Source organism: Psammomys obesus, unplaced genomic scaffold, assembly GCF_907164565.1.
Source record: "Psammomys obesus unplaced genomic scaffold, mPsaObe1.curated_primary_1811, whole genome shotgun sequence".
Taxonomy (NCBI): domain Eukaryota; kingdom Metazoa; phylum Chordata; class Mammalia; order Rodentia; family Muridae; genus Psammomys; species Psammomys obesus.
Window position 1 is genome coordinate 2,487,836 of NW_026592548.1, and position 27,402 is coordinate 2,515,237.

General features: G+C 42.1%; 1 protein-coding gene across 1 annotated transcript; it reads left to right on the forward strand.

The window, feature by feature from the left end:
- Positions 1-1,280: 1,280 nt before the first annotated feature.
- Cth (cystathionine gamma-lyase) lies at positions 1,281-25,570 on the forward strand. Its single transcript, XM_055614330.1, has 12 exons — positions 1,281-1,493; positions 4,820-4,901; positions 5,469-5,564; positions 7,039-7,148; positions 10,159-10,290; positions 12,189-12,246; positions 12,783-12,860; positions 14,848-15,000; positions 16,050-16,171; positions 17,865-17,917; positions 22,022-22,160; positions 24,983-25,570. Exons 1-12 carry the CDS (start codon positions 1,329-1,331, stop codon positions 24,989-24,991), a joined length of 1,197 nt encoding a protein of 398 aa, XP_055470305.1. The 5' UTR covers positions 1,281-1,328; the 3' UTR covers positions 24,992-25,570.
- The last annotated feature ends 1,832 nt before the right edge of the window (positions 25,571-27,402 follow it).

Here is a 27,402-nt window from a genome sequence, read left to right on the forward strand (position 1 = left end):
AGGGATGGGTAGTTACACTGCTTTCCATTATTCTAGTATGGAGTTACTCCTGTCCACCTTTGCACACATATAAGATGGTGTCTGAGATAGACACTCCTTCATGGAAGGGCCATTTGTGTGAATAGAGAAATTTAAATCTTGGGCTGCCATCCCACAGCCTCCTCTCACTTTATCAGAGGCCTCATTTAGAGAGTATGTATAGGGATAACTTTATGACAGTTATGGGTAAGAAAATGTCAGCTGGGAAGATGGCTTGGTGGGTAAAAATGCTTGCCACACAGTCTGACACCCCATGTTTGATCCCTGCATTCACCTTCATGCTGCTTGCTGTGCATCTGCAATCCCAGCATTCTTACTGAAAGAGGCAGAGTCAGGAGAATCAGCTGAAGTTCCTGGGTGGGCTAGCCTAGGTAAACACTGCAGAGACCCTGCCTCAGCAAGGTGGTAGGAAGCTGTCCTCTGACCTCCCCAGGTATGCCACAAATTCCTTAAAACCTCACACACAATAAACAGAAAAGTACACAAATAAACAGAAACTGTCCATGTTTGTGTAACCTAGGATTTAACAACTATACTTAGAACTGGAATACTTAGAACTATCAAATAGGCATGTAACCCAATAGTGTTTCAGAGACTATCCCCTTCCACTGGGCCTCCAGCAGTGTACACTTGGTACTGGAAAATGAGTGTCTCTAAGCTTGCTTTGTAGACCAGGCTGACCGCCAACTCACAGAGATCCCCCCTGCCTCTGCCTCCTTGAGAGCTAGGATTACAGGTGTGTACCTCGCGCCGGTCTTCGACAGGGTTTTCAGTGTTAAAACTGTTCTACTTCGGAGGAATAGAAACGCCTTAAATTCCCCAGCTTTAGGGACAAGGTGTAAAATTAGGTCAAGGCTGTGTCTTTTGGGTCTTAAACTCTGAGCTTCACTAGGGTAGAGCCGCAGCGTTCGTATTGCAGCTTTGGCAGATCCGAGGGGAGCGCATCTCTGCCAGTACTCTGCCAGGACCCCGCAAGGCTTCCGGAGGAGGTCCTCACCTTCATCTCTATCCGTCTTGTAAACAAAGGGTGCTTCTGGTCCCAGCGCTGCAGCTGGCTGCTGAGGTCCCAGCAGGGCGCACCCCACGTGGGCACTGCTCAGGGTCACTGGTAGGTGGGGCAGGGGTAATGCTCCGGGTAACGCCTCCACTGCCGACCAATGGGCCGGGGTGCTGCCTGGGGACCAGGTTGATTGGCCGCATTGGCCCCTCCCGCCCTGGATATAAGCACATCTCCGAAAGGCTCCAGTCCTTCTCCAACGCGCCAAAGTCCAGCTCTTATTAGTTCCAGCATGCAGAAGGACTCCTCCTCGAGCGGCTTCCTTCCCAGCTTCCAGCACTTCGCCACGCAGGCCATCCATGTGGGACAGGAGCCCGAGCAGTGGAATTCGCGGGCCGTGGTACTGCCTATTTCTCTGGCCACCACGTTCAAGCAGGACTTTCCCGGCCAGTCCTCGGTGAGCGGCCGGGCAGGGCTGGGCGGACTGCGGGAGTGCTCGGGACACGTGGTCTCTGTGATTGTCAGTGAATAATCAGAGTTGTAAGTTGTTGAATTCTGTAGAAGTTGCCTATAGACAGTCCTCTTTTGGAAAACGAAGGGTCTTGGGCTGGTGAGATGGCCCAGCAGGCATGCTGATACAAACTATAGTCATCTGAGAAGAGGGACCTCAATTGTGAAAATGCCTCTGGAAGGTCAAGCTGAAGCAGGCAGCATTTTCTGAATTAGTGATTAATGGGGGAGGACCAGTCCATTGTTCGTGGGGACACCCCTCACCCATAGGCTAGTGGTCCTGGGTTTTTTAAGAGGCTGGGGGAGGAAGCAGCACCCCTCCGTGGCCTTTGTATTAGCCCTTGCCTCCAGGTTCCTGCCCTAACTCCTTTCCATGATGAATTTTTCATGGAAGTAAAATAAACTCTTTTCTCCCCAAGTTGCTTTTGGTTATGGTGTTTTGTCACAGGAGGTAAAAAGTACTTGCCACCAGGCCTGACCATTTCACTTCCATATCATAACTCCTATGATGGAAGGAGAGAACCAGCACCTGCAGTTGTCCTCGACCTACACACAGGCTCTCTCTCTCTTCTCTCTCTCTGATGCTCTCTCCCTCCCCGATCTCTTTCCCTTCCTCTCTACCCCTCACACACTCTCTCTCACACACACATACACATGTGTATGTGCACTGCATGCACACACTAATGATCAGTTAATAGCTACTAAGCACTTACTTACCGAACACATACCTAGAATCTATGTCATATGAGAGTCTCAATACTAATAAGAAGGATCCTAGCCTGGTCTCAGTGCTCAGACTGAGAGCTGAGATGTAGGGTTACTGAGCTCGTGAGCAATGGAGCTGGGCTTTAATGTATCTTGAATCCCCTCCCTTCTGTACCACTATAACTGGACTAGGTAATAGTGCAAGCCATTTCATCACCTAAGCCAGCAGTTCTCAACCTGTGACCTTTTTTGGGGGTAGAATAACCTTTTCATGGGGGTTGCATATCAGATGTTTACATTATGATTCATAATAGTAGCAAAATTATTATGAAGTAGCAGTAAAACTAATTTAATGAGTCACCACTGTATGAGAAACTGTATTAAAGAGTCAATGCACTAAGAACGTTGACAGCAACTTATGTAAGTAAGCGGTGTGACTTTGTAATTAAGAGCCCATGGATTTTAATTCTTACATCAGCTTTTCTGGCTGGGTAACCTGGAGGAAGCTATTTAACCCACCCAAGCCTTGAGTTGGCCCCATGTAAACCAGGATAATGATAGATAGATAATAATAACAGCTACAGGAGCTGTTGCTGGTGTAAACTTTGTGGTATACACTCATTACACAGAAGTACTTTGGTGTTTGCAGTCTTCATGTCTTGCGTTTTCTCTTTGACCAGGTCAGAGGGTACGTGTTAAATCCTTTTACAGAAAAGGAAACTGACCCGAACTCAAACCCAAGTGACCAGTGAAGCCTGTGAGCTGCAGTCTTGTGAACCTCGTGCACCTTCTTTTTTGGTGGCTTACTAGATGGGTCTTGGTGTATTAAAATTGCCCCAAGTTAGGACAACAGTTAGTAGAGCAATTGCTGCCTTTTCCCAGGTCTTGACTGCTCTGGAAACTGCCTCTGTGCTGGGAGTCAGGTAAAGTTCTTACAAACAGCTCTGTTTTTTTATGAGGAGAGGTCCCAGAAGCATCTCTGTAGTAGGCTGGGATACCCGTAACGGATGATTTCATTCAAAATATGTACATCCTCCTTCAAGCACATAGGTGGCCCTCCAATGTAGGTTTGCTGCCTGTATGGAACAGTGTGTAGAAACTCAGTATTCAGGTATGGTTTAAACATTAAACCATTTAATGTTTAAATGGTTCAGAGAGAAAGCAGGGGTAGTCAAATCCAGTGTGTGTTCAGAATCTCCAAAAGATAATAGCAATGCAGCAGTGAGAAGCATTGGGAATCTTTAGTTCCACTTGAAAAGCCATGGAATGCACAAGGTAATTTGCCAAAGAAACAAGCTCTTCTACCCTGGAAGTTAAACATCTGCATTCATATGAATATTTATGAGAGTGTGGGGCTGCTCTAGGAGCCAAATATTTGGAGGGAAGTTTGGTGACTTTAGCAGCCAGGGACAGGGGTAAGTGCTGAAGATGGCTGAGTCCTGTGAACTACGTGTTTATCTAACACAGGGGAACACTTCTAAAATTATTATTACTAATACTAGAAGCTTCAGAATCTGAAACAAGGGTGTAAGTGGTAGTATGCTGTATAAGCCAAGGGGAGAAAAGAGTAGGTTTCTGTTTGAGACAGTCCCTCTCTAAATTCAGGTGGCCTTGAACTGATGGATCTGACTTGACCTCTGCTAGGATTAGCTCTAGTCCTCACATTCCCAGGTCTTAGAACATTTGGCTTTACTTTTCTGCAAGTAGGTCACAAGGCCAAATAAAATGATTATATGAATCTTAAGTATAAAGGGAATCTGACACAGGCAGACTTCACTCAGAATTGCTTCCTCCTTTTGTTTTATAGGATTAAGCTCTGAACCCTGAGCCCTTGGATGATGCATTCAACCCTCTTGTGTGCCATGTCTTAGGAAGGGAAGCATAGGTTAAACTGATGTGATTCCTTTTCCTAATACATCCATGTTGTAAGGAGGGAGTGAGGCTAATGTAAGTGTAATGTCATTCCAGTGTTAGGCCACCTACCTAGTAGTTAGCATGTGCTGAGAGATGTGCAGTGAATTTGTTACCCCATTTCATCTTCACAGTTTTGCAACTAGGCATACATATTTTTCCCCAACCCAAGATTGGCTGTTAGAAAGTCATTTCCCTACTAGTATCAAGTGTCAGGTACATCATTCTAACCCAGTTTACTCATTTTTATTTTATGTGTATAGGTATTTTGCCTGCATGTCTGTCTGTCTGTCTGTGCATGCAGTGCCTTGGAGGCCAGAACAGGCATCAAACCTCTGGAACTGCAGTTCCAGACATTAGATGCTTGGAATTTAACTAGGTCCTCTGAAAGTAGCAAGCATCTTTAATTACTGAGCCATCTCTCCAGGCCCACTTTGGTCATGTTTTGAGCCTCTCCATACTGTCACAGCCACAACAGTGCTACAATTCTTTCTTATGTCATGTCTTATGTCAAAATGTGTCGTGGCTAGATAATAGAAAATAATTACAGTGGGATAGGCCGGTAGCTGTGGCCATGTCTTCGTTGAGATCTCATAATAAACAAAAGCTCATAAGATGATGAATAATAAACCTTGTTCCTCCTCTTCTTATTTTCAGGGCTTTGTATATAGTCGCTCTGGAAACCCCACAAGGAATTGTTTGGAAAAAGCAGTGGCGGCATTGGATGGGGCAAAGCACTGTAAGAAACTCACATTTGCAGTGAAACCAGGTTTTTTGTTTGTTTGTTTGTTTGTTTTTTGAGGTGTCTAAAGACCACAGAGGCATAGAATGTGGAAAGTAGAGATCCTGGTATTCCAAATCCCCATTTTCCTAAGATGGTGAATCCTTTGGCATTGTTCTTAAGCTGGGATGTGCAAGCATGTTCTCACTAGTTAGCAGTAAGTAGGGACAGAGCAGAAGAGCAGCACTCATTTGCCAAACCCAAGATCCTTGATAATATGCTCTCAGAGAGGAGGAATTCACTCCCTGGACCTTTTCTGGGGAGTGAGGTTTTTTTTTTTTGTTTTTGTTTTTGTTTTTGTTTTTGTTTTTGTTTTTTTGTGTGTGTGTGTGTGTGAATACACACAGAGTGTTTTAAAGGCTTCATTTTTGAAACAGAAAGGGCTGTTTTGACATTAACTGGAGGACCTCCAGGGAGTAGCAGGAGCAGCTCAGGCAGCTTCAAGAAACCACAGTAAAAGTGGCACTAGGTTGTTGCTAAGATTTTGGATCTTTTACACTTACTTGAATTTGCTTTTTATGGTAGGTTTGACCTTTGCCTCAGGGCTAGCTGCCACCACAACGATTACCCATCTTTTAAAAGCAGGAGATGAAGTCATTTGCATGGATGAAGTGTATGGAGGTAAATGATCTCTCATTCCCAGGGTGTGTCAGCTGGTACTTTGAAGACAGCAATTAAGACTTGAATTACATACGCACCATTGCCAGCTTCAGGGCCTATGTCTTTCAAAGGTGTGGCAGGCACCTCCAAGGGGCTCAGATTCTGTTTCATAAGTGCTTATAAGAGATTGTTGAATAAGAATTGTGTTAAGATGCTGGTAGGAGGATGTAAGACCTGATCAGCCTTTAGACACCCCACAGCCTTGGTTCTGAATACACAACATGTGCCATTGGTATGGGTTATGCGGTCAGGCCACACCATGCCATTGAATGCCACAGGAGAACAATTTCTAAGAGTCAGTTCTTGCCTCCACCATGTGGGTCCTGATATCAAGCTCAGTTTGCCATGTGTGGTGGCCAGAGGCTTTGATCTGTTCATCTCTCCAGTGATGTTTCATTTGCTTTAGATTTGAGTACTATGAAAAAACTGCTTATGAAAATTTTCTTGTGCCTGTGACCCCAGCACTTGGGAAGCAGCTGAGGCAGGAGAATTGCCATGAATCAGCCAGTTTGAGCTATGTAGTGAGTTTGAGCTCTGCTGGGCTACAGTGTTTTTGTTTTTTTTTTTTAAAATAATTTTTTTAAATTATAATTACATCATTTCCCTTTTCTTTCCTCCCACTTTTCCCATGCATATATACACCCCTCCATGAGTGCTCTCTCAGATTCATAGCCTCTTTTTCTTCTATTATTCGAGTGTGTGTGTTCTTAAATACGTAAATACAACTTACTCAGTCCATATAATGTTACCTTTATGTTTATAATCTCAGGGTATTGGATAACCAATTGGGAGCCTCTTCTCTGGGGAAGACCATTTTTCCTGCTCTTAGCATTCTCTAGTCATCTGCAGTTCTTTGTCTCAGGTTGAGGCCTCATGTTTTTATCCCTTCCCCTGTTAGCAAATTCCCTGATTCCATAATTCAGGTCTTAGTTAGGCAGCCATGTTGATGACACTTCACAGGATAGCTTGTGGACATTTCTGGGAAATGCAATCTCACAACAAACTTCCATCTTTCCTCCCTGACTTCTGTAATGACACCTGAGCCTTACATGCAGGGACTGTGCTATAGCTGTGTCAGCAGGGACTGTTGGCACCCAGCCCCTTCATCTTCAACAAACATGCTTGTGCATGCAGAAGATGCTGTGTCAGGAAGCTGTTCCATCATGGAAGAGAAAGGGGATTTTGAACAATGGTTCTGCCTCTTGCCATTTGTGTGTATCAAGTATGTTTTATTTGGCTCTGTGGTATGTCAAACCATGCTGCTTAGCTACACTGAAGTTGCTTTCAGTTTTTGTTTTTGTTTTTTGTTTTTTTGTTTTTTGTTTTTTGTTTTTTTTTTTTTTTTTTTTTGAGAGTTCTTTTCATTTTGGTATTGTGAGCAAACACTTCCTGACAGCATGTTCTCTGCATATTATCTGCCTGTCTTCTACCTCAGGCACCAACAGGTACTTCAGGAGGGTGGCCTCTGAATTTGGACTGAAGATTTCTTTTGTCGATTGTTCCAAAATCAAACTGTTAGAGGCAGCGATTACACCACAAACCAAGGTAACCAGCTCGCTTTGTCTGTTTTTCTGTGATGTTTTATGTCCACTCCTTCTGTTCACTAGAGGATGTAAATTAAATCCAAATAACATTTTATTGACGCTATTGAAAACACTGAGATTGACATGGGTAGAGTCTCCATGACTTGACAGCATATCACTCCGAGAGTACATAAAAATTCTGAAGTAGATTTCCAAATGGGTCTTGAGGTAGGAGGGAGAAAAAGAGCATTAGACAGAAAAGGATATGATATATTAAAAACCATATAACATGGCTTTAAAAGGAAGGAGAGATTTCCTGTTAAAACCTGGAGAGAAGGGGCTGGAAAGGTGACTCGGTTGTTAAGAGCATGTATGACTCTGAATACCCAGATTTGGTGCCCAGTACCTGAGGTTGGGTAGCACGTAACTTCAGCTCTGGAAGATCTGCTTGATCCCTTTGGCCTCTATGGCACCTGTGCTTCCATGCATAGACCTCCCCATACACACAGATGTTCCCATAACTAAAAATAAGCTATTAAAAACAAACAAACAAACATGAGAGCCAGACGCGGTGGTGCACAGCTGTGATCCTAGCACTCTGCGAGGCAGAGGCAAGCAGATCTCTGCATTCTAGGCCAGTCTGGTCTACAAAGTGAATCCAGGAGAGCCAGGGCTACATAGAGAAACTCCGTCTCCAAAAACAACAACAAAAGTATGAGAATGAGATGTGAAAATAGAGACAGACAGGGTTGGGGGTGCCAGAGAAGCCTCTTTGAAGTAACTTCCCACAGAAATCCTAAGAACAAAGGGAATACCAGACTTTTATATGTTTCATATCATATGATTTAGTTCAACACTGTGTACTTAAAAAGTGCATGAAAGAGCCAGGTACCATAATTCAGGGACTGCTTTTAGATATAGCATAGCCTTCTTCCTAACTCTCTGTCCCAGAGAAAGTCATAGAGAGGCATGGCACAGCCTTTTAAAAGTACCCCTATCTGTTAAAGACAAGTGAGAGTTCTAACAGAAAGTTTAATTTTTTTTTAAATGTTAATTCTGTTAGAAGATAGTGTGGATTTAAGCTTTTGTTATTGTTGTTGTTGTTTTGTTTTGTTTTTAAAGAAAATTTAAATTCAGGACTACATAGTTGTCAGACATACCACAAGAGCATCATTCAAAGGCTGTAGAGCCCCTTGGGCCAGTGACTTTGATCTCAGCCCTGGGGAGCTTGTGTGCTATGGAAGGTATTTGTGCCTCAATAGCAGATGTGGCACTTGGAAGTCTCATTTAAATTCTGCAGGAGTGAAAGACCAATGTCTTCTATGAGTGAGCCTTTCCAACTCTGTGAAGTAAAAATGTTAGACTTGTACTCAAGCTCTTTGGCAGTGAATGCTAAAGGGTGGAGTCCTTCACACAAAGGATTTCTTCTAGAGTAGCCCTAGGGCAGCTTTCACTAAGGAAGTTTCATTTTCAAGGAAGTTGTGTTTTTATCTTGCTTAGGAAAAAAAAAATACTTATTCAAATAATTGGTCAAGATCATGAGTATGATAAATTTTGCACATTACAGTTTTATTTGCTGGCTTACTTGAACTAATACATTTCCCCCTGAAATACAGGCTCTGATTTTGAAGTTTTATATATATAAAACTTATATATATATAAGTTTTATATATATACATATATATATTTTACATATATACTTACATATATATATAAGTTTTATATATATATATAATTTTTTTTTTGTTGTTGTTGTTTAATTTATTTATTTTATATGCATGGGTGTTTCCATGCCTATATGTGTACCATGTGTGTCCCTACTACCTGTGGAGGGCATTGGATCCCTTAGATCTTGAGTTACCAATGGTTGAAAACCATTGTGTAAGTCTTGGGAATCAAACCCTGGTCTTAAGAACAAGTGCTCTTAGCCACTGAGCCATCTCTCTAGCCCCTTAGTCAGTTTTTAAAATTCACATAGAACCTATTTTGTACTTAGTTACTTTTTTCATTTTTGTTTATTTTAAATTAGCTTGATGAGAATTTATTATTCTTACCCAGGAGTCAATTTTGTAGCTTTTTAAGTAAGTCAAAACGTGTAAACTGCTTTTTAATGAACTTTCAGACCAGGGAGTGTGTTGAGCTACGTATCCCACCTGTCTACATAGGCAAGGCAATGTCATCAGCTCTTCTGAGAGAAAAATGTAGGTAACACAGGTCACAGCAGATGCTCCTTACCTGACAGAATTCTCACTTGGTCTCTTCAGTAACTTTTGAGGGTGTACATTGTGGCGGGATTGTGGCAGATCAGGACTGCCAGTGAACTCGGCTTTCTGCAAGGCTGCCACTTTTTTTCTTCTGCTGAATGTGCTTTCTCAAATTTAGAGTTTCTGGTGCCTTTGTTGTTATGTAGCTCTAATGGCGTCCTTGGCATCCTGGGCATAATTCTCACTAATGAAGTAGTTAGAGTTGCTTATATCCCAGACTCTCTATGTAGCTGATGGTAGCCTTGAACTTATGATCCTTCATCCTCTGTTACTTGAATGCTGGGAATATTGATATCAATCACCCCCACCTCCCAACCACTCCTGGTTTATGAAGTGCTAGGGACTAATCCCAGGCTTTAGGCATGCTAAGCAAGGCTTTACTGAGCTACTTTCCCAAAGTGAAGAGAAATTTTTATAAAATATGTAATATTTCTCTTTGAGAACAGAAGTTCCAGACACGTGTCTTTGGGATAATTATAAAATTAACTTTTTCTTATTAGATACGCATAACCTCATTTGAGAGTAACAATTGTTCTGTAAGATAACTATCATAACCCTTTTACACAGATGAGGAACTCGAGGAAGAAAGGAGAGAATTTCTGAAGCAATGGCCTATCAGAAATTTGTAGGGGAAGCTCAGATTCACACTTGACCATTCCACCTTCATTGTCCAAGCCTTTCCAGCATGAAGTAGTTATCCTCCACACTGTTGCATGTGAGATGCATGTATGTGTGATACGTTTTCACATACTGTTGTTTACTGAATAGCTTGTTTGGATTGAAACACCCACAAACCCCACCTTGAAGCTGACTGACATCGAAGCCTGTGCACGAATCGTCCATAAGCATGGAGACATCATTTTGGTTGTAGATAACACTTTCATGTCTGCATATTTCCAGGTAAATAGAATAACTTTTGCTGTGATTAACACAGTTATCTGTAATTAGGAAATATAATCATTATCAAACTTATGAGATATAATGAGATAATTCTTTGATTAGACAAAGAATCAGATTTGGACTTTTTTTTTTAAATATTAGTTAATATCTCAAAACTGTGTTACTTCACACTGGAGGTTTCTCTAGGAACAGTGAGCCCCAGGCATAGGAGGAAACATGTTTGCCAGACCAGAATTGGTTAAAATAGATACTCTAAACAGAAATTTGGTGGGTGAATTCTCAGAGAGCCTATCTTGGAGAAGTAAGTAATTGGGCCCTTTATAACAGTTAGCAGTAGTTACCTGGTCTTCCTCAGCCATCTGGGATGAGACACCAGGAGCTATCAGGTGTTAGGCTCTAAAGGTTCCTTCATAGAGAGCTGGGCTCTAAGCCCTTAGAGCCTGAACAGGAGAGGCTGGGGGTTTGCTTTGTACTTTAACCTTTCTGGTCTCCAAAATATCATCAAGGCAGCCCTTTCTGATCTCTTATGTCATGTAGAGCCAATGAAGACATGGCTTATTGGGTGGTTGTATCTCCAATGCCTTCCACATCCCAGGCACTAGGATGGCTGGGTGCTGGTTATCAGTCTATGCTAACTAAGGAATTTCCGCTTCACCTGTCATTTATGGCTAAGAACTCTTGGCCCTTTGGGGCTGCTGTAGCATGGTACAGCAACCTGGGTGGCCTCAGAGTTGGACTCTGCTTTTTATAGCTCTGAGACCACCAAGTCTTTGTCCTGGGAGAAGAACCCAGGCAGTTCTCTGGGACTTTCCTGGGCTCCATCCTTTTCACAGCAGGTCTGTCAGGAGCTCATCACCTCCCAGAGTCCCGACTCCTGATGCCACGGAGTGGTCATAAAGTTTCAACATGTAAAGTGCAGGACACAGACGTTCTAACCACAGCCATGAGTGTTTTAAGTTATTTGAGTTACTCAGAGGGAGTTTGTCTGAAGAAAACAAAACCAAAATATGTATGTGTATGCATGTAAGTGTGTGTGTGTATATATGTTTTAAAGATGTAGGGTGATTCATTGGCAGCAACCTTAGGGCAAAATAATCTGACTGCATTTCGTTTTGAAAACTTATTTGTACTTGTGTGTCTGCACTATAGTATGGAGGTCAGAGAACAACTTTGTGAATTTATTTTTCTCCTTCAGTCTTAGGTTCCAGGGATTGAATTCAGGCCACACTGTGCCATCTCTCCTGCATGAACAGATTTCTTTGTGACTTTATACTTGTCAAAACTAGTATAATGAAAACTCTTTTATTATACATGTTTTGTGATTAGAAGTCAAGAGCTCGGCAAACCAGTTGTGAACAAAAACCTTGTACCTTCTAAGGTTTTAATGGTTAAAAGTCTAAGTAAAGTAGTTTATACTCACTTGGCACAAAATTCCTGGACGCTGTCATAAACTGCTCTATGTGTTTAATGAGTCATAAAATGCAGCTGTCTCTGCTATAGGCAACAGACTCAGGGCCAAACAACTGTAAAGAAAAGGGCTCAGGGAGGCTTACCTTGGGCCTGTCTTTTGTTTCCATGCAACTTGCACCATCGGATTCTAAGCCAAGTCTTTTTTTTTTTTCGTTCATTTATTTCATTTTCTTTCTTTCTTTCTTTCTTTCTTTCTTTCTTTCTTTCTTTCTTTCTTTCTTTCTTTCGGAGCTTCTTTGATAGAAGGAACTATGGAGGCATACTCTCAAGAGCTTAGAGAAACTGAAGATGTGTGGATTCTCACACAGAGGGGTAGAAATATATACAGCTGGGATTGGAAAGGATACATGCAAGTGGATGGAATGGCACATTCCAGATGGTTTCTCGTTTGAATAAAAATGCCTGGTTTGTTTGCTTGTTTGTTTCAGAGACCTTTGGCTCTAGGTGCTGATATTTGCATGTGTTCTGCCACAAAATACATGAATGGTAAGATAAGCACAGCCTACACCTTAAACATTCTTCTCCTTGGATATATGATGGTGGTGAGGGATTAGCATATTTTGGACCCTCTTCTGCTGCTGTGTAGAATTTATTTGTTATTTGTGTTGGAAGTAAAATAAGAAGAAATGGTTTAATTTTAACATAGCCAAGGCTCGTCTGGAACTCACTACTTGCCAAGACTAGCCTTGAACTTCTGATCTCCTATGTTTATTTCCCAGGTGCTGGGGTAAAAAGTGTGCATCACCACACTCAGAGTTTTGTTTCTCATAGACAACACTGCATTCATGACTGACAGGGTTTACTGAGAAGGGCTATGTTTCCATTTTGCCAGCATCTTGGAGTTATGCTTTTCATTTTACTGCTTTATGTGTAGTCACTGCTATAAAACTGGATAAAATTCACCTAAGTGATCAAAGGCTTTTTATAAGGATTTTTTTTTTCAAAAGAAAACAAAGGTTTTGAAATTATGAAATGAAAGTAAGTGCTAATTGTTGTTGATGATGATGTTTTTATTGTTTTAGGCCATAGCGATGTTGTCATGGGCTTAGTGTCTGTTAATTCTGATGACCTCAACAATCGACTTCGCTTTCTGCAGAATTGTGAGTGGTCAAAGCCCAGGTCTCGTTGTCTGTATGGCATGTGTGTGCAGGACACTCTGTCCCTCAGTCCTTTGAGAGCCACTGACTCTGCTGTTCCTGCCCTGCATGGCACCTGTGAGGCGGGTATACAGAGACATGTCCAGCTCCCTGCTTGGTGCCAGGATCCTAACTCTGGCCCTTGTCCTTGCACAGCAAATACTCTTGTGGACTCTGCTGTCTCTCCAGTCCCCTAAGCCTTGATTCTTGTTATGCCACCAGAGACTACACTTGACATTTGTACTTCCACAAAATATTGTGACACATTTAGGGAGAGAAAACAGTTGTAGCCAGTACTTGACAGGCAGGAAGATCTCTGTGAGTTAGAGGCCAGACTGGTACACACAGTGATCCTAAGACAGACAGCTCTCACAAGTGAGTCCTTGTCTTACTTAGCTAAACAAACAAACAGAGCTGTAGTATAGCAAGCTTTTTTATGTCTGGAGCATAGTGAGGTTCAAACCTGTCAGGGCTACAGAGTCAGAGACTGTCTCAAAAAAATAAAGAAATAGAGCTACAGTATAGCAAGATGTTATGACTGTGCCATCATTTAAGGAATGGATTTTGTTATATGCTTGCTTAACAAAATTGTTAAAACCCACATGAATTTTGGGGGCTCGATCCTTTTCACAGCAGATCTGTTGTCAGGAGCTCATCACCTCCCAGAGTCCTGACTCCTAATGCCATGGTGTAGTCATTAAGTTTCAACATGTAAAGTGGAGGACATGGGTATTCTAACCACAGCCATGAGTGTTTTAAGTTTGAGCTACCCAGAGAGACTTTGTCTGAAGAAAACAAAACCAAAATATGTATGTATATGCATGTAAGTGTGTGTGTATGTATATATTTTAAAGATGTAGGGTGATTCATTGGCAGCAACCTTAGGGCAAAATAATCTGAACAAATTTTGTTTTGAAAACTTATTTACTTGTGCTTATGTGTGTCTGCACTATAGTATGGAGGTCAGAGAACAACTTTGAGGATTTACTTCTCTCCTTCAGTTTTTAGGATTATTTTAAGCATTGAAATGTTGGTTTCATGTATGTAACCACCTGGAATAGTGGTTAAGTTTGTAGCACCAAAGACCTAATGTACACCTTTCTATACATTAAATACCTTTCCTAGTATTTAATACCTTTAAGTACCTTTCATTCCATTTACTCTGAGTATAGGTGATCACTGCACTCTGATGGATGACAAACAGAATTAAAAATTAAAATGCTTTTCTAGAAATTTCTCTTAGAGTAAGCAAAGGGATTGAGGAGGGGAGTTGACTGACTGCCTAACAAATAATCAGGAATGAGGTGGCTCAGCAGCTAAGACCTGGGGCTGCTCTTGCAGAGACCTCAGCTCAGTTTTCAGCACCCACACGTCAGGCTCCCAATCACCTACAGCTCTGGGGGTCTGACTCCCTCTTCTGGGCCTCTGTGGGCACTGCACTCAGATGCACAAACCCACATATACACACACATAATTTAGAATAAAAATAACTCCTTAAAAGCAGAAATAAGTAAGTTATTAGTAAATTGTATAGCAACCATAAAAACCACACTGCAGATTTTCTCTGGCATGTATCTCAAGATGTAAGGACCCATGCTACGTGATGCGTCATATCACTCTGAATCAGAAAAGACCTTAGTGCAGCTCAAGATGTGAGGGCCTGTGCTGTGCAGAGTATCACATCACTAAATCGTACAGAACCATCTCATGCCACCTCATCCTAGTTTCCTAGTTATGGATATCCATTTCTCTGATTTAAAGCACATCTATCTAAGTGCATTTTTGTTTCTACTCTGTGTTTCTAGTGTGACATAGCAATTTCTTCCTAGAACACAGACACTGAGCTTCATAGTGAGATTTTTCTGAGTCACTATACTGAAACAGAGGGACCAGAGGATTCCCTATGCTCTGTGGAACCTTCAAGCTAACCCAGGATCTGCTCACTCTGCAGCCATCGGGGCAGTCCCTTCACCCTTTGACTGTTACCTCTGCTGCCGAGGTCTGAAGACACTTCAGGTGCGGATGGAGAAACACTTCAAGAACGGCATGGCAGTAGCCCAATTCCTAGAGTCTGATTCCCGGGTAGAAAAGGTTATTTATCCTGGTATGTCAGCCTGAGTTTAACCATCTCTCTTTAGAGCAAGACTTCATACCAATGGTTCTTTTTGAGTTTCTGTTTTCCTGTAATTTTACCTTGTTCATTGGCCGTTTTCACTCTGTCAGGCTCTGGCATGAGCATGGTGGAGAGGGGATAGACAAGATGTTGGCCCGAAGGCAGCAATGTAGGTGCTAAGAACAGATGCTTCTGTGGTGTCTTTATCTCTGAGGCTGTGCATACCCCAGTTGCAGGATAATTCTGGTTGACTGGCTGATGACCCTGCCAGTCACTTGTTCCATGCTAGCTCTCACTATAATCTCAAATATGCTTGCCCCACTGAGACTTAATGTGCCAGAGCTTTGCTCAGTCTTTTCAATTCACAGCCCTTTTCAGGTGGATTAGCAGGCTCATTGTTACCAGTTGAGTTTATGTCACCAGTTCAGCTATCTTGGGCTTATGCAGCCTTGTTCTTAGATCCTGTGGCTGGGATATCATGAGTGTAGGGTAGTTAAGATTTTGTCTTCAAGGAAGTTGGATAAGCCAAAGTAGAAATGTATGTGAGCTCAGATCTCTACCTGTCATTTGGTAATCACTGCTTGCTGGAGTATGTTTCGGATACAGGGAGAGAGAAGGACTCTGATCTATATACCAAGGAATGGGTAGAACTTGTTAAATGCCTGTGGTCAAGTATTTCCAGAGGCATCTAACAACTGTTGGGGAGAGATTTTCCCTAGGAATATGAATCCAATATTAATGAAATAAATAGATTTGTACACATGAAGACAGCCATGTTTCTAAAATACATTAATTAAGGAATTTCAGAAGGGTGCAATTAACAAGGGAGTCCTGACATGCAGAGGTATTGAGTGACAGGAGCAGTTGCTGAGAAAGCTGAGAAAGGAGATGTGGCCAGGGCATGGAAAGAGATGTCTGTGATGCTGGACCAGGGGACACACCCTTGTCAGGCTCATGTATAACACACTTAGGGGACAGTGGACTTGTTCTCCTGACGCTCTACATGTGAATGAGACTTGTCTTGTGCTTTGTGGTTGCAGGGCTACCTTCTCACCCTCAGCATGAGCTGGCCAAACGCCAGTGCACAGGCTGCCCAGGGATGGTCAGCTTCTACATCAAGGGTGTGCTGCAGCATGCTGAGGCTTTCCTCAAGAGTCTCAAGGTGAGCACAAGTGGGCTTTTTCTCTGCGACTTCCTTCTAGTGGTTCATGCTCACACTCAGGTTTGTGCTTGCATAAACCTTGTACTCCCACAAGACTGAACAAAGCTCTCGTGGCTCAGATACACCTCTAAGATTAGAAAGATAGAATCAACTTCGGACATTTAGTAAAACTAAGCTAGGGAGGTCTAGCCACCTGGGACATCTAGGCAGGAAGATCACGTGATCCTGTAAGTGCGAGACGAGCCTAGGCAATGACACCGAAACACATTCTGTTGTATGTAGTAAGTGAAAATAAAATGCTGTTGCGCTATATAATGTTTATTATTATTTGCCCAATTATTATAACAGCAGTATTATCTAAACACCTCCCCCCACTATCACAAATAATAAGACAAGGAAACCTGTTAAATTTATAATTGTCTTATTTACCTTTGACCAGGCAGATATTCCTACCTACACTGTCTGAATATCCTCACCATCCATATCCCATATCCCATCCAATGCCAGCCTCCTTAACCACCCTATTTTCCAACCATAATCTTATAAATACTTGCTTTTATTCTCATCTGGGCCTTTTCACACCGTTATTGGAATCCTTTCTCCCGACTCCACGTGGTTTCTTTTCCAGGCTAACCCATTGTGGCATCTTCCTTCTTCCTCTCTTCCTGCCCTTCTGTCCCATGATTCTCCTGAATCTTCCATGATTCTCCTGGATCTTCTGTCCTCAAAAGCCTGGGAACCTTAGCCTGCCCCATTTTGCCCTCCCCAGGTATAGGCCATTTAATGAACCAAGCGTGTTATAATGTTTTAGGCAGGTTTACACAAACAAGGATGGGTGTATCCAGTGAGCAGTAACCAAATCTTGAGGGCCGGTAATTAGCATTAGATCAACCTCCAACACACTCTTAGTCCTTATTGCCACTATAATACTCAAGACTGGATATATTAACCTGCTTTTCATTTCTGTCACAAAGTGCCAGATACAGGCTATTTTATAATGAAAGTTTACTTCACTGGCTGTTCAAGAGTTAAGTGGCCCCTTCTGTATGCCCTCTGCTGAGGTCCTGGTGACAAATGGCATCATGTGTGGGAGTGAGAGCAGCCACCAGTCAGGAAGACTAATGGCCCCGAGGGCAGGCTTGTTCTGATGACAACTGCCTGTTAGTTCTCCCCTCATGACTCAAAGCCTCCCACCAAACCCCACTTCTTAAAGGTCTGTCACGCTGAGAACCTTAACTCCAACCCATGAGCTTTGATAGAGACCAACCTCAACCAAACCAGGCAGGTCATTCAGTTTATAGTTCTGGTGGCAGGAGGGGCCCATACTGCCTGTCAGCATCCATGTGACATAGGCAAAAAGGGCATGTGGGAGCAAGGAGGCATGAGGGTCCAGGTTTTTCAGGTACTGCTAATCCAGTGAGCATGACTCAGGATGGCACTGATAGTCACCTTCCTAGAGCCTCCACCCTGCAGGACCTGCCCCTCCTTACATCACAACTGCAACCTAAGCAAACCTTGGAGAAGTTTTCCCTTCTTCATAGGCAACTAAAGCAGGTGTTAATATAAGTGTGATATGTATATATTTCTTACTACTGTTTTTTTTTTTTCTCAAAGACATGGTCTCAGTCATTCTATAGTTTAGAATCCTAGCACTAGGTTATTAGGTGATCTAAATTCCTGTTCTCTTTGCTAGCTGTTTGCTCTGGCTGAAAGCCTGGGAGGATATGAGAGTCTGGCTGAGCTTCCGTAAGTATGCTCCTGTTCTCTCAGTTGTTATTGCATCTCATTTATTTGGTCTTTATTGTTAATAGTTGATTGTTTTTGTCTTTGTCTTTGATTTCTTTGTCTCATGCTGAGCTGTGTTGGTCTGAGTACCTCTTTCACCTGTTGACATAAAACCACACTCTCATCTTTCCAAGTTTAGTTTTTTAATTTTTATTTTATTTATGTCTATTTCCTTTACATGCTAAGGGTGCCCCTTCTCCTCTCCTCCCCCTCCTTCCAAGTTCCCCTCTCCCTTTCCTCCAGAAGAGGGGATTCTAACCCTCCCCCTCATATCAACCCTCCCCAGTACATCAAGCCACATTAGGGCTGAGCATAATATCCTCACCCATTGAGGCCAGGCCAGGCAGCCCTGCCAGGGGAAAGTGATCCAAAAGCAGCAACAGAGTCCATGCGAGTCCATGCTAGAAACAGCTCCCCCAACCTGGCGCCCCACATGAAGACCAAGCCCTGCAGCCAGGGATGACATTACACTACCAACCCTTTTGTATCTATCTCCAAAGCTTGGCTCTCATGAGATGTTTTCATGGTACTTTTTTATACATTCATCAATGACTGTGTCTTGGAAGCTCTGGATTAAAAGTGCTTCCAAGTGTGTAGGCATGCTTCCTGTTTATAGTTGTAAGGAGAGTCAGGGGTTTAAAGGAATATATCTAAGTCAGGATTTGTAGTACATCAGAGGGCAAAGGTCATCCTCAGTCTTTCAGAAAGACGCCTGAGAGACAGTCTGCAAGCACAAGAGGGCACCCTCATGTGTGTAATCAGCTTGCTCCTCATGGGAGGAGTTGTTTATTGCTTTAAGGCTTTCTCCTTAAAAATAGATGTTTCCTGATTTATTTGGGATTGAGTTTGAGGTTTTTCAGCCCTCAGATTGTGGATAAGTAAATTTAGGGCAGGGGTTGTCTAGTCACACTTCATTCTGGGCCTCCCAATACTATTGTGAGAGGAGCAGCTCTGTAATATGGAGGAGAGGAAGTAGAGAAGAATTAGCCTGGGGCTAGTCTCCCAGCCAGACAGCATAGGTTAACTCTGCAGCCTTAGAAATACCACATTTCCTGTCTTAGTCAGGGTTTCTAGTGCTGCAATGAAACACCACGACCAAAGGCAAGCTGGGAAGGAAAGGATTTATTTTGATTACACTTCCACATCATAGTCCATCACTGAAGGAAGTCAGGACAGGAACTCAAACAGCACAGATGATTCTCATAGAGGCATTTTCTCAGTTGAGGCTCCTTCCTTTCAGATGACTCTAGCTTGTGTCAAGTTGACATAAAACTAGTCAGGACATTACTCTTTCTTATATTTGTGGCTGTGAGCCTATCTTTAACAGCCATCTCTCCAGCTCCTATATTACTCTTTCTTAATCTCAATTTACAGAGTGTCAGGGAAATGCCTGAGTTAATGCCCTGGTTCATACTACAACATACAGAAAAATGTCTATTGCTGGAATTACTTTAGGCATCTGTTACATTTTTTTCTTCCCTTCCTTTCTACCCCCATCTTCCTCCTTTTTTCTTTTCTTTGATTTTTTTTTTTTGTTTGTTTTTGTCTCATATATTGGGACTAAATAGGACAAAGTGTCCCTTCGGTGGTCCTCAGCCCATGAAAATTCACCCTCTGAACTCTCCCAGTCCATACTTTTCTAGTATTCCCTAATTAAAATAACTTTATGCACTTTAACTGATGCTTATGATAGAAAGCTACATGTAGTTCCTACACATTAAAAAGTAATGGCTGCCATGCCCAGAAGTAGATGACCAACAGAAAATGAACTCAATAGCATCTTTGGAGGCTTCTTATCATAATGTCCTGTCAGAACTTTTCGTTTTACTTAAAATTATCTTTTAAAGAAACTTTTTATTTTATTTACATATTTTTTTTCTCTTTTTGCCATATAGGTCCTTTCCAGTTTATTATTTCTATGGGGTTTCTAAGTGTGCGAAAGAGTGGGTCTCTGCCTTTTCTTGGATATTTCCTTCTGTTTGTTCATTTAGTATTATTCTATGTTCATTTTTTTACTTATCTGATTATATCTTATTTTACTATATATTAAAAAAGCAACAGTATTTTTCTTTAAAACAAACCAAAAAAAAAAAAAAAAAAACAGTGGTTGGGCCTGGTTTACATAGTGAGTTCCAGCATAGCCAGAGCTACACAGTAAGACCCTGTCTCCAACATAACAACAACAACAACAAATTGCAGGAAGCCCCCACAGCTTGGTGCTGCCTCTTTACTAAGGAAAGAGGCTTTCAGCTCCGGTTACTTTGAAAGGGAAGGTGGGGATTTGTTTGGTTGGTTGGTTTTGTTTTTGTTAAAACTTATTTTTATTTTATGTGCATTTGGTGTTTTGCCTGTTTGTATGTCTATATGTGAGTCTCACTGTAGCTCTGGCTGTCCTGGACCTTGCTCTGTAGACCAGGCTGGCCTCACACTCACAGATCTGCCTGCCTTTGCCTGCCAGGAACAAAGGACTGTGCCACTGCACCCCTTGAGGAAATGAATTTCTTAATTCTTGTTATTTTATGTGCAAGCACTTTATCTGTGTATGGGAGGGGCATGTGTGCCAGGGCATGCATGTTCAGGTCAGAGGACAGCACTGTAGAATCATACTCACATTTTGTAGATACTGTGGTGAAACACAGGCCCTCAGGTTGCATCGTCTCTGCCTGTTGAGACATCCTGCTGGCGCTGGAATATTATTCATTCCTAAGAGTATTGCTCTGAGGCTCAGGGCTCTTTGGACATGTGCCTGTTCCCTTAGGGAAGAAAGGACCTGCTGGGGCTGCGTGTTTTCAGGAAGATGTTCCTGTGTAAAAACTTCCTGTCTTATAATTTCTTTTGTTGTGATAAACACATGACCAAGCCGCTTGGGGAGAAACTCTTAGGTCACACCTCCATCACTGATGGACAGGAGCCCAGGGCAGGAACCTGGAGGCACAGGCCATGGAGGAGTGCTGCTTATTGATTCATGGCTTCCTCAGCTTTTTTTCTTCTGTCTCATGACCACTTGCACAGGGGTGGTACCTCCTAATTAATGACTGATGTGGGTGGAAAATTCCCCATAGTCTTGCCTCCAAGCTGATCTTATGCAACCATTTTGTCAGCTATGGTTCCTTCTTCTCAGATAACTCTAGATTGTGTCAAATTAACAAAAACAACCTGGACACTTTCTTAGAGGGCCAGCAAGATGGCTCAGCAGGTAAAGGCACTTGCTGCATAAGCTTGGCAACCTGAGTTCAATCCACTAAAGTTTGAAGGAGGAGAACTGACTCTACAAAGTTGTCCTTTGACCTCCACACAAGCCATGTACACATACATAAAGAGGGGAAAAGAACTTCCTTGGACAACATAAGTGCTCTCCTCTGTGGGTCTGAGGGTTCTCAGTTCACTTGCAAGTACAGGGAAAGAAGCGTACTGGCAGCAGTGTACACGCTGGATCTAGGTTTGACTGGGCTTACCCTGTGTGGTTCTGCTTCCATCCTCTTTTGAGCTCCACAGCCTTCTTGCCTGGACTTCTTGGGTAGATTTGTCTACTTTTCTTCAATGTCGCCTTCATCCTCTAACATAAGGAGAACACCTTGTTTCCCCCAGTTTCTCCCTTCATGCGTGATGCAATGGGAGCCTGACTTTGCACCTGTTGAGGATGATTAGCTAGTTTGGAAGGTTCTCCAGGCCTGTTTTCACGTCTTCTGTACTAGACTTTGTGCTGCAAGACACTGGCTGGTAGAGGCCAGTGATTGTCTTTCATGGATCCACCTTGGAAGACTGTTCCTTGCAAGAGCAACCTAGGAGCACTTCTGTCTCAGGCAAGGCCTCACTCAGTCAGGTTGTGAAATCTAGCGGTTGCTGGTCTCCTCCCTACCTGGGTTCCAAACTACTGTCTTCAGCCTGTTTTTATGACATGTAAATAATATCATAAGCCCTGGTTTTCATTTAAAATCATGTTAAGAAGAGATAAGTTTGACCAAGTAGAAACAGAAAGAAAACTGGAGATAACTGACAACATTGAACTAAAATATCTTCCACTGACACAACCCAGTGATAAAAACCATTCGCTTTTGCTTCCAGAGCAATCATGACCCACGCATCTGTGCCCGAGAAGGACAGAGCTGCCCTTGGGATCAGTGATACACTAATCCGACTTTCTGTGGGCCTGGAGGATGAAAAGGACCTTCTTGAAGACCTGGGTCAAGCTCTTAAGGCTGCGGTGAGTGTGTATGCATGCACATGTATGCATGCATGTTCACATGTTTAATTTTTTCTTTTATTTAAAATAGATTATTCATAATATATTCTGCTACAGTTTCCCCTCTTCCTACTTCTTCTAGTTCTTCACCTCCCCTCACACTCACATCTCTAATCCACACTCTTTCTGTCTCTTAGAAAACAATCAGATATCTAAGGAATAATAATAAAATAAATCAAAACAAACAAATTGGAATATGAAAAAACAACCAAACAAAAGAAAAAGAATCAAAGAAAAAGCACTAGCAATACATACATACAGACACAGAAATGCACTCATTTGCATACACAGGAATCCCATAAAGCCCTCAGACTGGAAGACATAATATAATCTTACAAAGGACCTCTAAGGTTAAAACAACAACAACAAAGTAACCTGTAAGGTTTGTTTCCCCAATGAGACTCTTTTGGAGAAAACTAATTTTTCAGTAGCCTGTGGCTATCAAGTAGAGCTAGCTTCTGGGCTTAAGGATAATTAAGGGTAAGGGGGTGTATCCATGTCCTTCAGATCTAGGACCCCATCTGGTATAGGCTCATGCTGGTCCTATGCATGTTGCCACAATCTCTGTGAGTTCATATGTGTCCCAGCCCAGTTGTTTTCTAGAGGGCCTTGGTTCCTTGGCTTCTTCCATCTTCTCTGGCTCTTAGACTCTGCCTGCTTTTCTGCAGAGTTCCCTGAGCCCTGGGGGGAAGGATTTGATGGAGGATATCCATTTTAGGACTGAATGTTCCAAAATTTCTCACTCTGCGTATTGTCTGCCTATGGATCTCTTTGCATTTGTTCCCATATGCAGCAGGAGAAAACTGATGTTGAGCAAGGCACTGGGCTATGAGTAGAGCAGATGTCACTAGGAGTCATTTTATTGATACATTCCTGTAGCAGAACAGTAGTAATTTGTTTTCCCCTAGATCCTTGCCCTATCTAATCTCAGGTTCTTGGCCACCCAAACAGCACGGGCGTGGGTTCTCCCTCATGGAATGGGCCTTAACTTAAATCAGGTATTAGCTGGCTATTTCCACAAACTTTGTACCACTATTACACCATTGTACCTTGTAGGCATGTCACCACTGTAAATCAAAGAGTTGTACCTTTATCCTTCTGTAGCATGCAGAGAACTTTCCAGGACTATGAATACTAGTGGGGGTAAATGTTCTAGGTAGGGAGCCGCTTGACTTCTCCATGTTCAGTAAGCCGTGTAAGTGTTGTCTTCAGCAACAGGACCTTACTGTCAGTTAGTGGAAAGCTACCAACAGCCTTGACAATAGCCTGGGTTGTTTAGGGGTTCTCATGGGACCCTTTTGCCAGAACTTAGTCAGATGTAACCCATTTTTAGTACTGAAAGCTTTATTTGGTAACAAAAGATGTACACTTAGGGCTCTGTCTCCCCTGTCATTTGGCAATTCAATTTAGATTACCTTCGTATATGTATGTATTTCAGGAAGCTTCTACTGTATGAGGTTTCTATACAATGCCTTAGATGGCCCTTAATTTTAGCTGTTTCTCCATATATTCCCTTCCTTGTCCCCATTTTTATTTCCTCTCCCTGTTTGATCCTTCTATTGAATCTCCCAGCCCTATCCATCCATAATTATTTTATTCTATTTTCCCTTCCTAGGGAGATCTAGCTCTTCTCCTAGTCCCTTATATTCCATCTAACCTCTGTGGTTACATGGTTTGCAATTTGTGTGTCAATGACTTAACAGTGAACATTCACATAGAAATGAATACATACTATGTCTGGGTCTGAGTTACCTCACTCAGGATGTTTTCTTTTCTAGTTTCATACATTTACCTGCAAATTTATTATTATTTTTAAATGGCTACGTAATACTCTTATTTTATAAATGTACCATTTCCTTTATATCCATTCTTCTGTTGAGGGGCATCGGGCTGTTTCTGGCTTTTATGAATTGAACAGCAATGAACATGATTGAGCAAGTGTCCTTTTGTGTATATGTCCAAGAATGGTATAATTAGATCTTGATGTAGATCGATTCCCATCTTTCTAAGAAACCATCACACTGTTTTCTATAGTGGCTATATAAGTTTGCACTCCCACCTGCAATGGAAGAGTGTTTCCCTTATTTTATATCCTCACCAGCATGAGTGGTCATTTGTTTTTTGTATTGATAATTGACCATGCTGACTGGTATAAAATGAAATCTCAAAGTAGTTTTGATTTATACTTCCCTGATTGTTAAGGATGCTGAACATTTCTTTTCAGTGTTTCTCAGCTAGCTAGTGTCTAGTCTTGAGGGTGGACGTCATCATATTTGTAAAGAGTAGCCTTACCAGTGATTCCTGCTCAGGCAACTGTACATGATACTTACCTAAACAACATCTATTACCTTGTCAAGTACCTGACTAACAAGATAACCAACCTATTGACCCCTCAGTCTAGAGCCAACTTATCAGCCTGTCTTTACCCCTTTAGAAAGAAAAACCCCAAGCCACACAGCATGAGCCTCTCTGAGCACATTCTCTGAGTCAGGTTCTGGACCACATATGGCTTCATCTCAGCACCTTGGGTTCACATAGTATAGAGCATCTGACTCCCAGCTCCTTCATCCATCCACCACAAACCCTAATCTAGATCCACCCCAGTTCCAATCTGACCCTCAACACCAAAATTAAAGAAAAAAGTGGTTTCACTGTAACCTCTAAAGGTATCACTTCTGTGCACCTTATGTGGGGAGTGTGCAAAAACCTCACAAGGTTCTTGGGGTCTCAGGGTAGCAGTGTGCAGGTCACTGACATTCTTTTCCTGTGCTCTGTTGGTACAGCATCCTTGAAAGCTGGCGTTCCAATGCTGCCGTCAGGAGCTGCCTCCAAGGGCGCAGATCTTCTCAATAACTGCACAGACCATTAAGGACCATTTGCAGATTTTACCACTGGACATTTAGGGCACGACTCTAATGACTTTTACAGCTGTAACCTTCCTGGGAACCTTCTGGGGATCTTCCCTATTAAGGAATGTCTTCTGTTTATCTTCTCCCAACTGATTCTGGTGGTATCATCTTGATAATTTTGCTACATTGTGTCTGAGGAAGTGAGAATTGTACTGTTTTGGGGATCATGTTGCTATTTTGGGGATCATGTTGCTGTTTTTTTTTCCCTCTTTTTTATTTTATTTTATTTTTTTTGGTAGCCTAAGATATTTTAATCAGTATTGATATTTTATGAAATTAAATTATTAAATGAATGATCTTAAATCAACTATGTTTTTTTTTTAAAAATTATTAAAAGCAAGGGTTTTTATTTAATTACCATAAGTCAAAACTCCAATATTTGAAAACCTACTGTGAAATCCTAGTGATTAATGATTGTACCTGATACTTATTTTTCTTAAATAAATCTAATTATCAAATGTACCCCATCCTGATATACTGTTTTGCTATTTCTGGGTTCAGTGGCTGCTCTAGAGGCTCAAAGTCTATTGATTTTTAAAAATGTAACTGAGTAACTCTTATTTGTAAAGTTTGATATTTGCATATTAGGTAAAAATAGTATACATGAAACTTTTTATACTTTTCATATTTTTATCTGAATAGTAAAATTATTGAGGTAAGCGAAGGTATATTTAAAACCAGAACCTTGTGGATATTATTCCCTCAATTCGAGTTCTTTCTCATTTTTCCTTAATAAATCTATAAACACTCAGCTGCAAAACCAAACAACCCATAATTTTTTTCATAGTTAGGCACATTGCCTCATGAACAAAATGATCATAAACAGGCTGTGAGTCAACAATTAAAGTTTGGGGTTTGTTTGTTTGTTTGTTTCTCTGTGTAGCTCTGGCTGTCCTGGATTTGCTTTGTAGACCAGGCTGGCCTGGAACTCACAGATATTCACCTGCTTCTGCCTCCCTGAGTGACAAGTAGATTTCTTAAACTGTTTTTACACAAAAGCTTTCTGCCTTATCAGGTATATTACCACTTGCCGTGGCTCAGGTATGCACAACCCAGCCTATTGGCTGCGACAGCTGGTGGATATGACTGGAGGCAGGCTTTCTTTATGAGTGGTAACTAGCATACTTGGCTTTCTCTGCTTAGTCTCAGCCATAGTGATGTAAAGTTAGGCCAATCGTGAGTTACTAACCAAGTCCTAGAGATTAGGGGCTGAGCACTAACTAAGCTCTCCCCTTCTGGATGGTTTCTGAGAGAACAGTCTAGCTTCCTACAAGTCCTACTGACAGGATGGCTTCCTGCATTGTAGAATACAGATAATGGGGCTGATTTCCTGGGCAGATTGGCTCAAATCATTTATGTAGGGTGCAGCCACTCTATATGTTCAGTGTCTCAGGACTTCGGGGAGAATTAAGTGACTACTATTATGATTCTTAGGGGTTACACAGACTAAGAGAATGGTGTGTGTGTGTGTGTGTGTGTGTGTGTGTGTGTGTGTGTGTGTATACACATGCAGGTGCATGCACTTCCTCTGCCTGTGTGTCTGTGTGGTTCATAGGATCACAGAGATTGAGTTTCAAGTTTGTACAACATTCCAGCAAACTGGAAACTGGAGTTTAGGTGTCAAGGATTTGAGGCAAAATAATTTTTCCTTAAGGAAATCTATCTTTGGTCATAAAGTCTACCAGTAGGGGAAGGCTTCCATTGCAGGAGTTGATATCCTTTATGTTGATAGCAATATCTAGCCTGGTGTTGATGAAACCACTGAGACTCACAGTTGACACTCAAGTGGCCATCACAGCCAGCCTGCAGATGCTGTTCCTCTGTCTGAGAAGGGACTGCTGTGGTTGTTAGAGACAATGTTTATCTGCAGCTTTGGGTTACAACCACAACCCCTCCAGCAGTAGTTCACACTGAAGTAATGATTCTATTTTTAAACTCTCCACCCTCATCTGTGGAGGGGACAGTCTGCTGAGGTCAGACATCCGAGGCCATTTTTTCACTGAGCTGCTTCATGCAGCATGCTGTCCAAGGCACCCTCCCTGCACTGTTGAAGTCTCCAAATGAAGCTATAGCCTGTCTTGAACAGGTACTCCAAAACATCTGTGTTTTCACTCAGATGTTTGAGGAAACATCTGTGGAGACTGAGGACTTTATATGATCAATATGCTCATATGTGTATCCCTGATCTCTTCCTCGTATTTACTTCTGAAAGAAACAACTCTTGCTTCTCGGTGCCCTTGAATCTTCACACACACACACACACACACACACACACACACACACACACACACACA

Bases quoted from the DNA above. Each gene is read 5' to 3' on its own strand.
- Cth (XM_055614330.1), top strand. From the start codon at position 1,329: ATGCAGAAGGACTCCTCCTCGAGCGGCTTCCTTCCCAGCTTCCAGCAC. The intron at 10,291-12,188 runs GTAAATAGAATA...TGTTTGTTTCAG, and splicing joins TCATGTCTGCATATTTCCAG to AGACCTTTGGCTCTAGGTGC. The intron at 16,172-17,864 runs GTGAGCACAAGT...TCTCTTTGCTAG, and splicing joins CTTTCCTCAAGAGTCTCAAG to CTGTTTGCTCTGGCTGAAAG.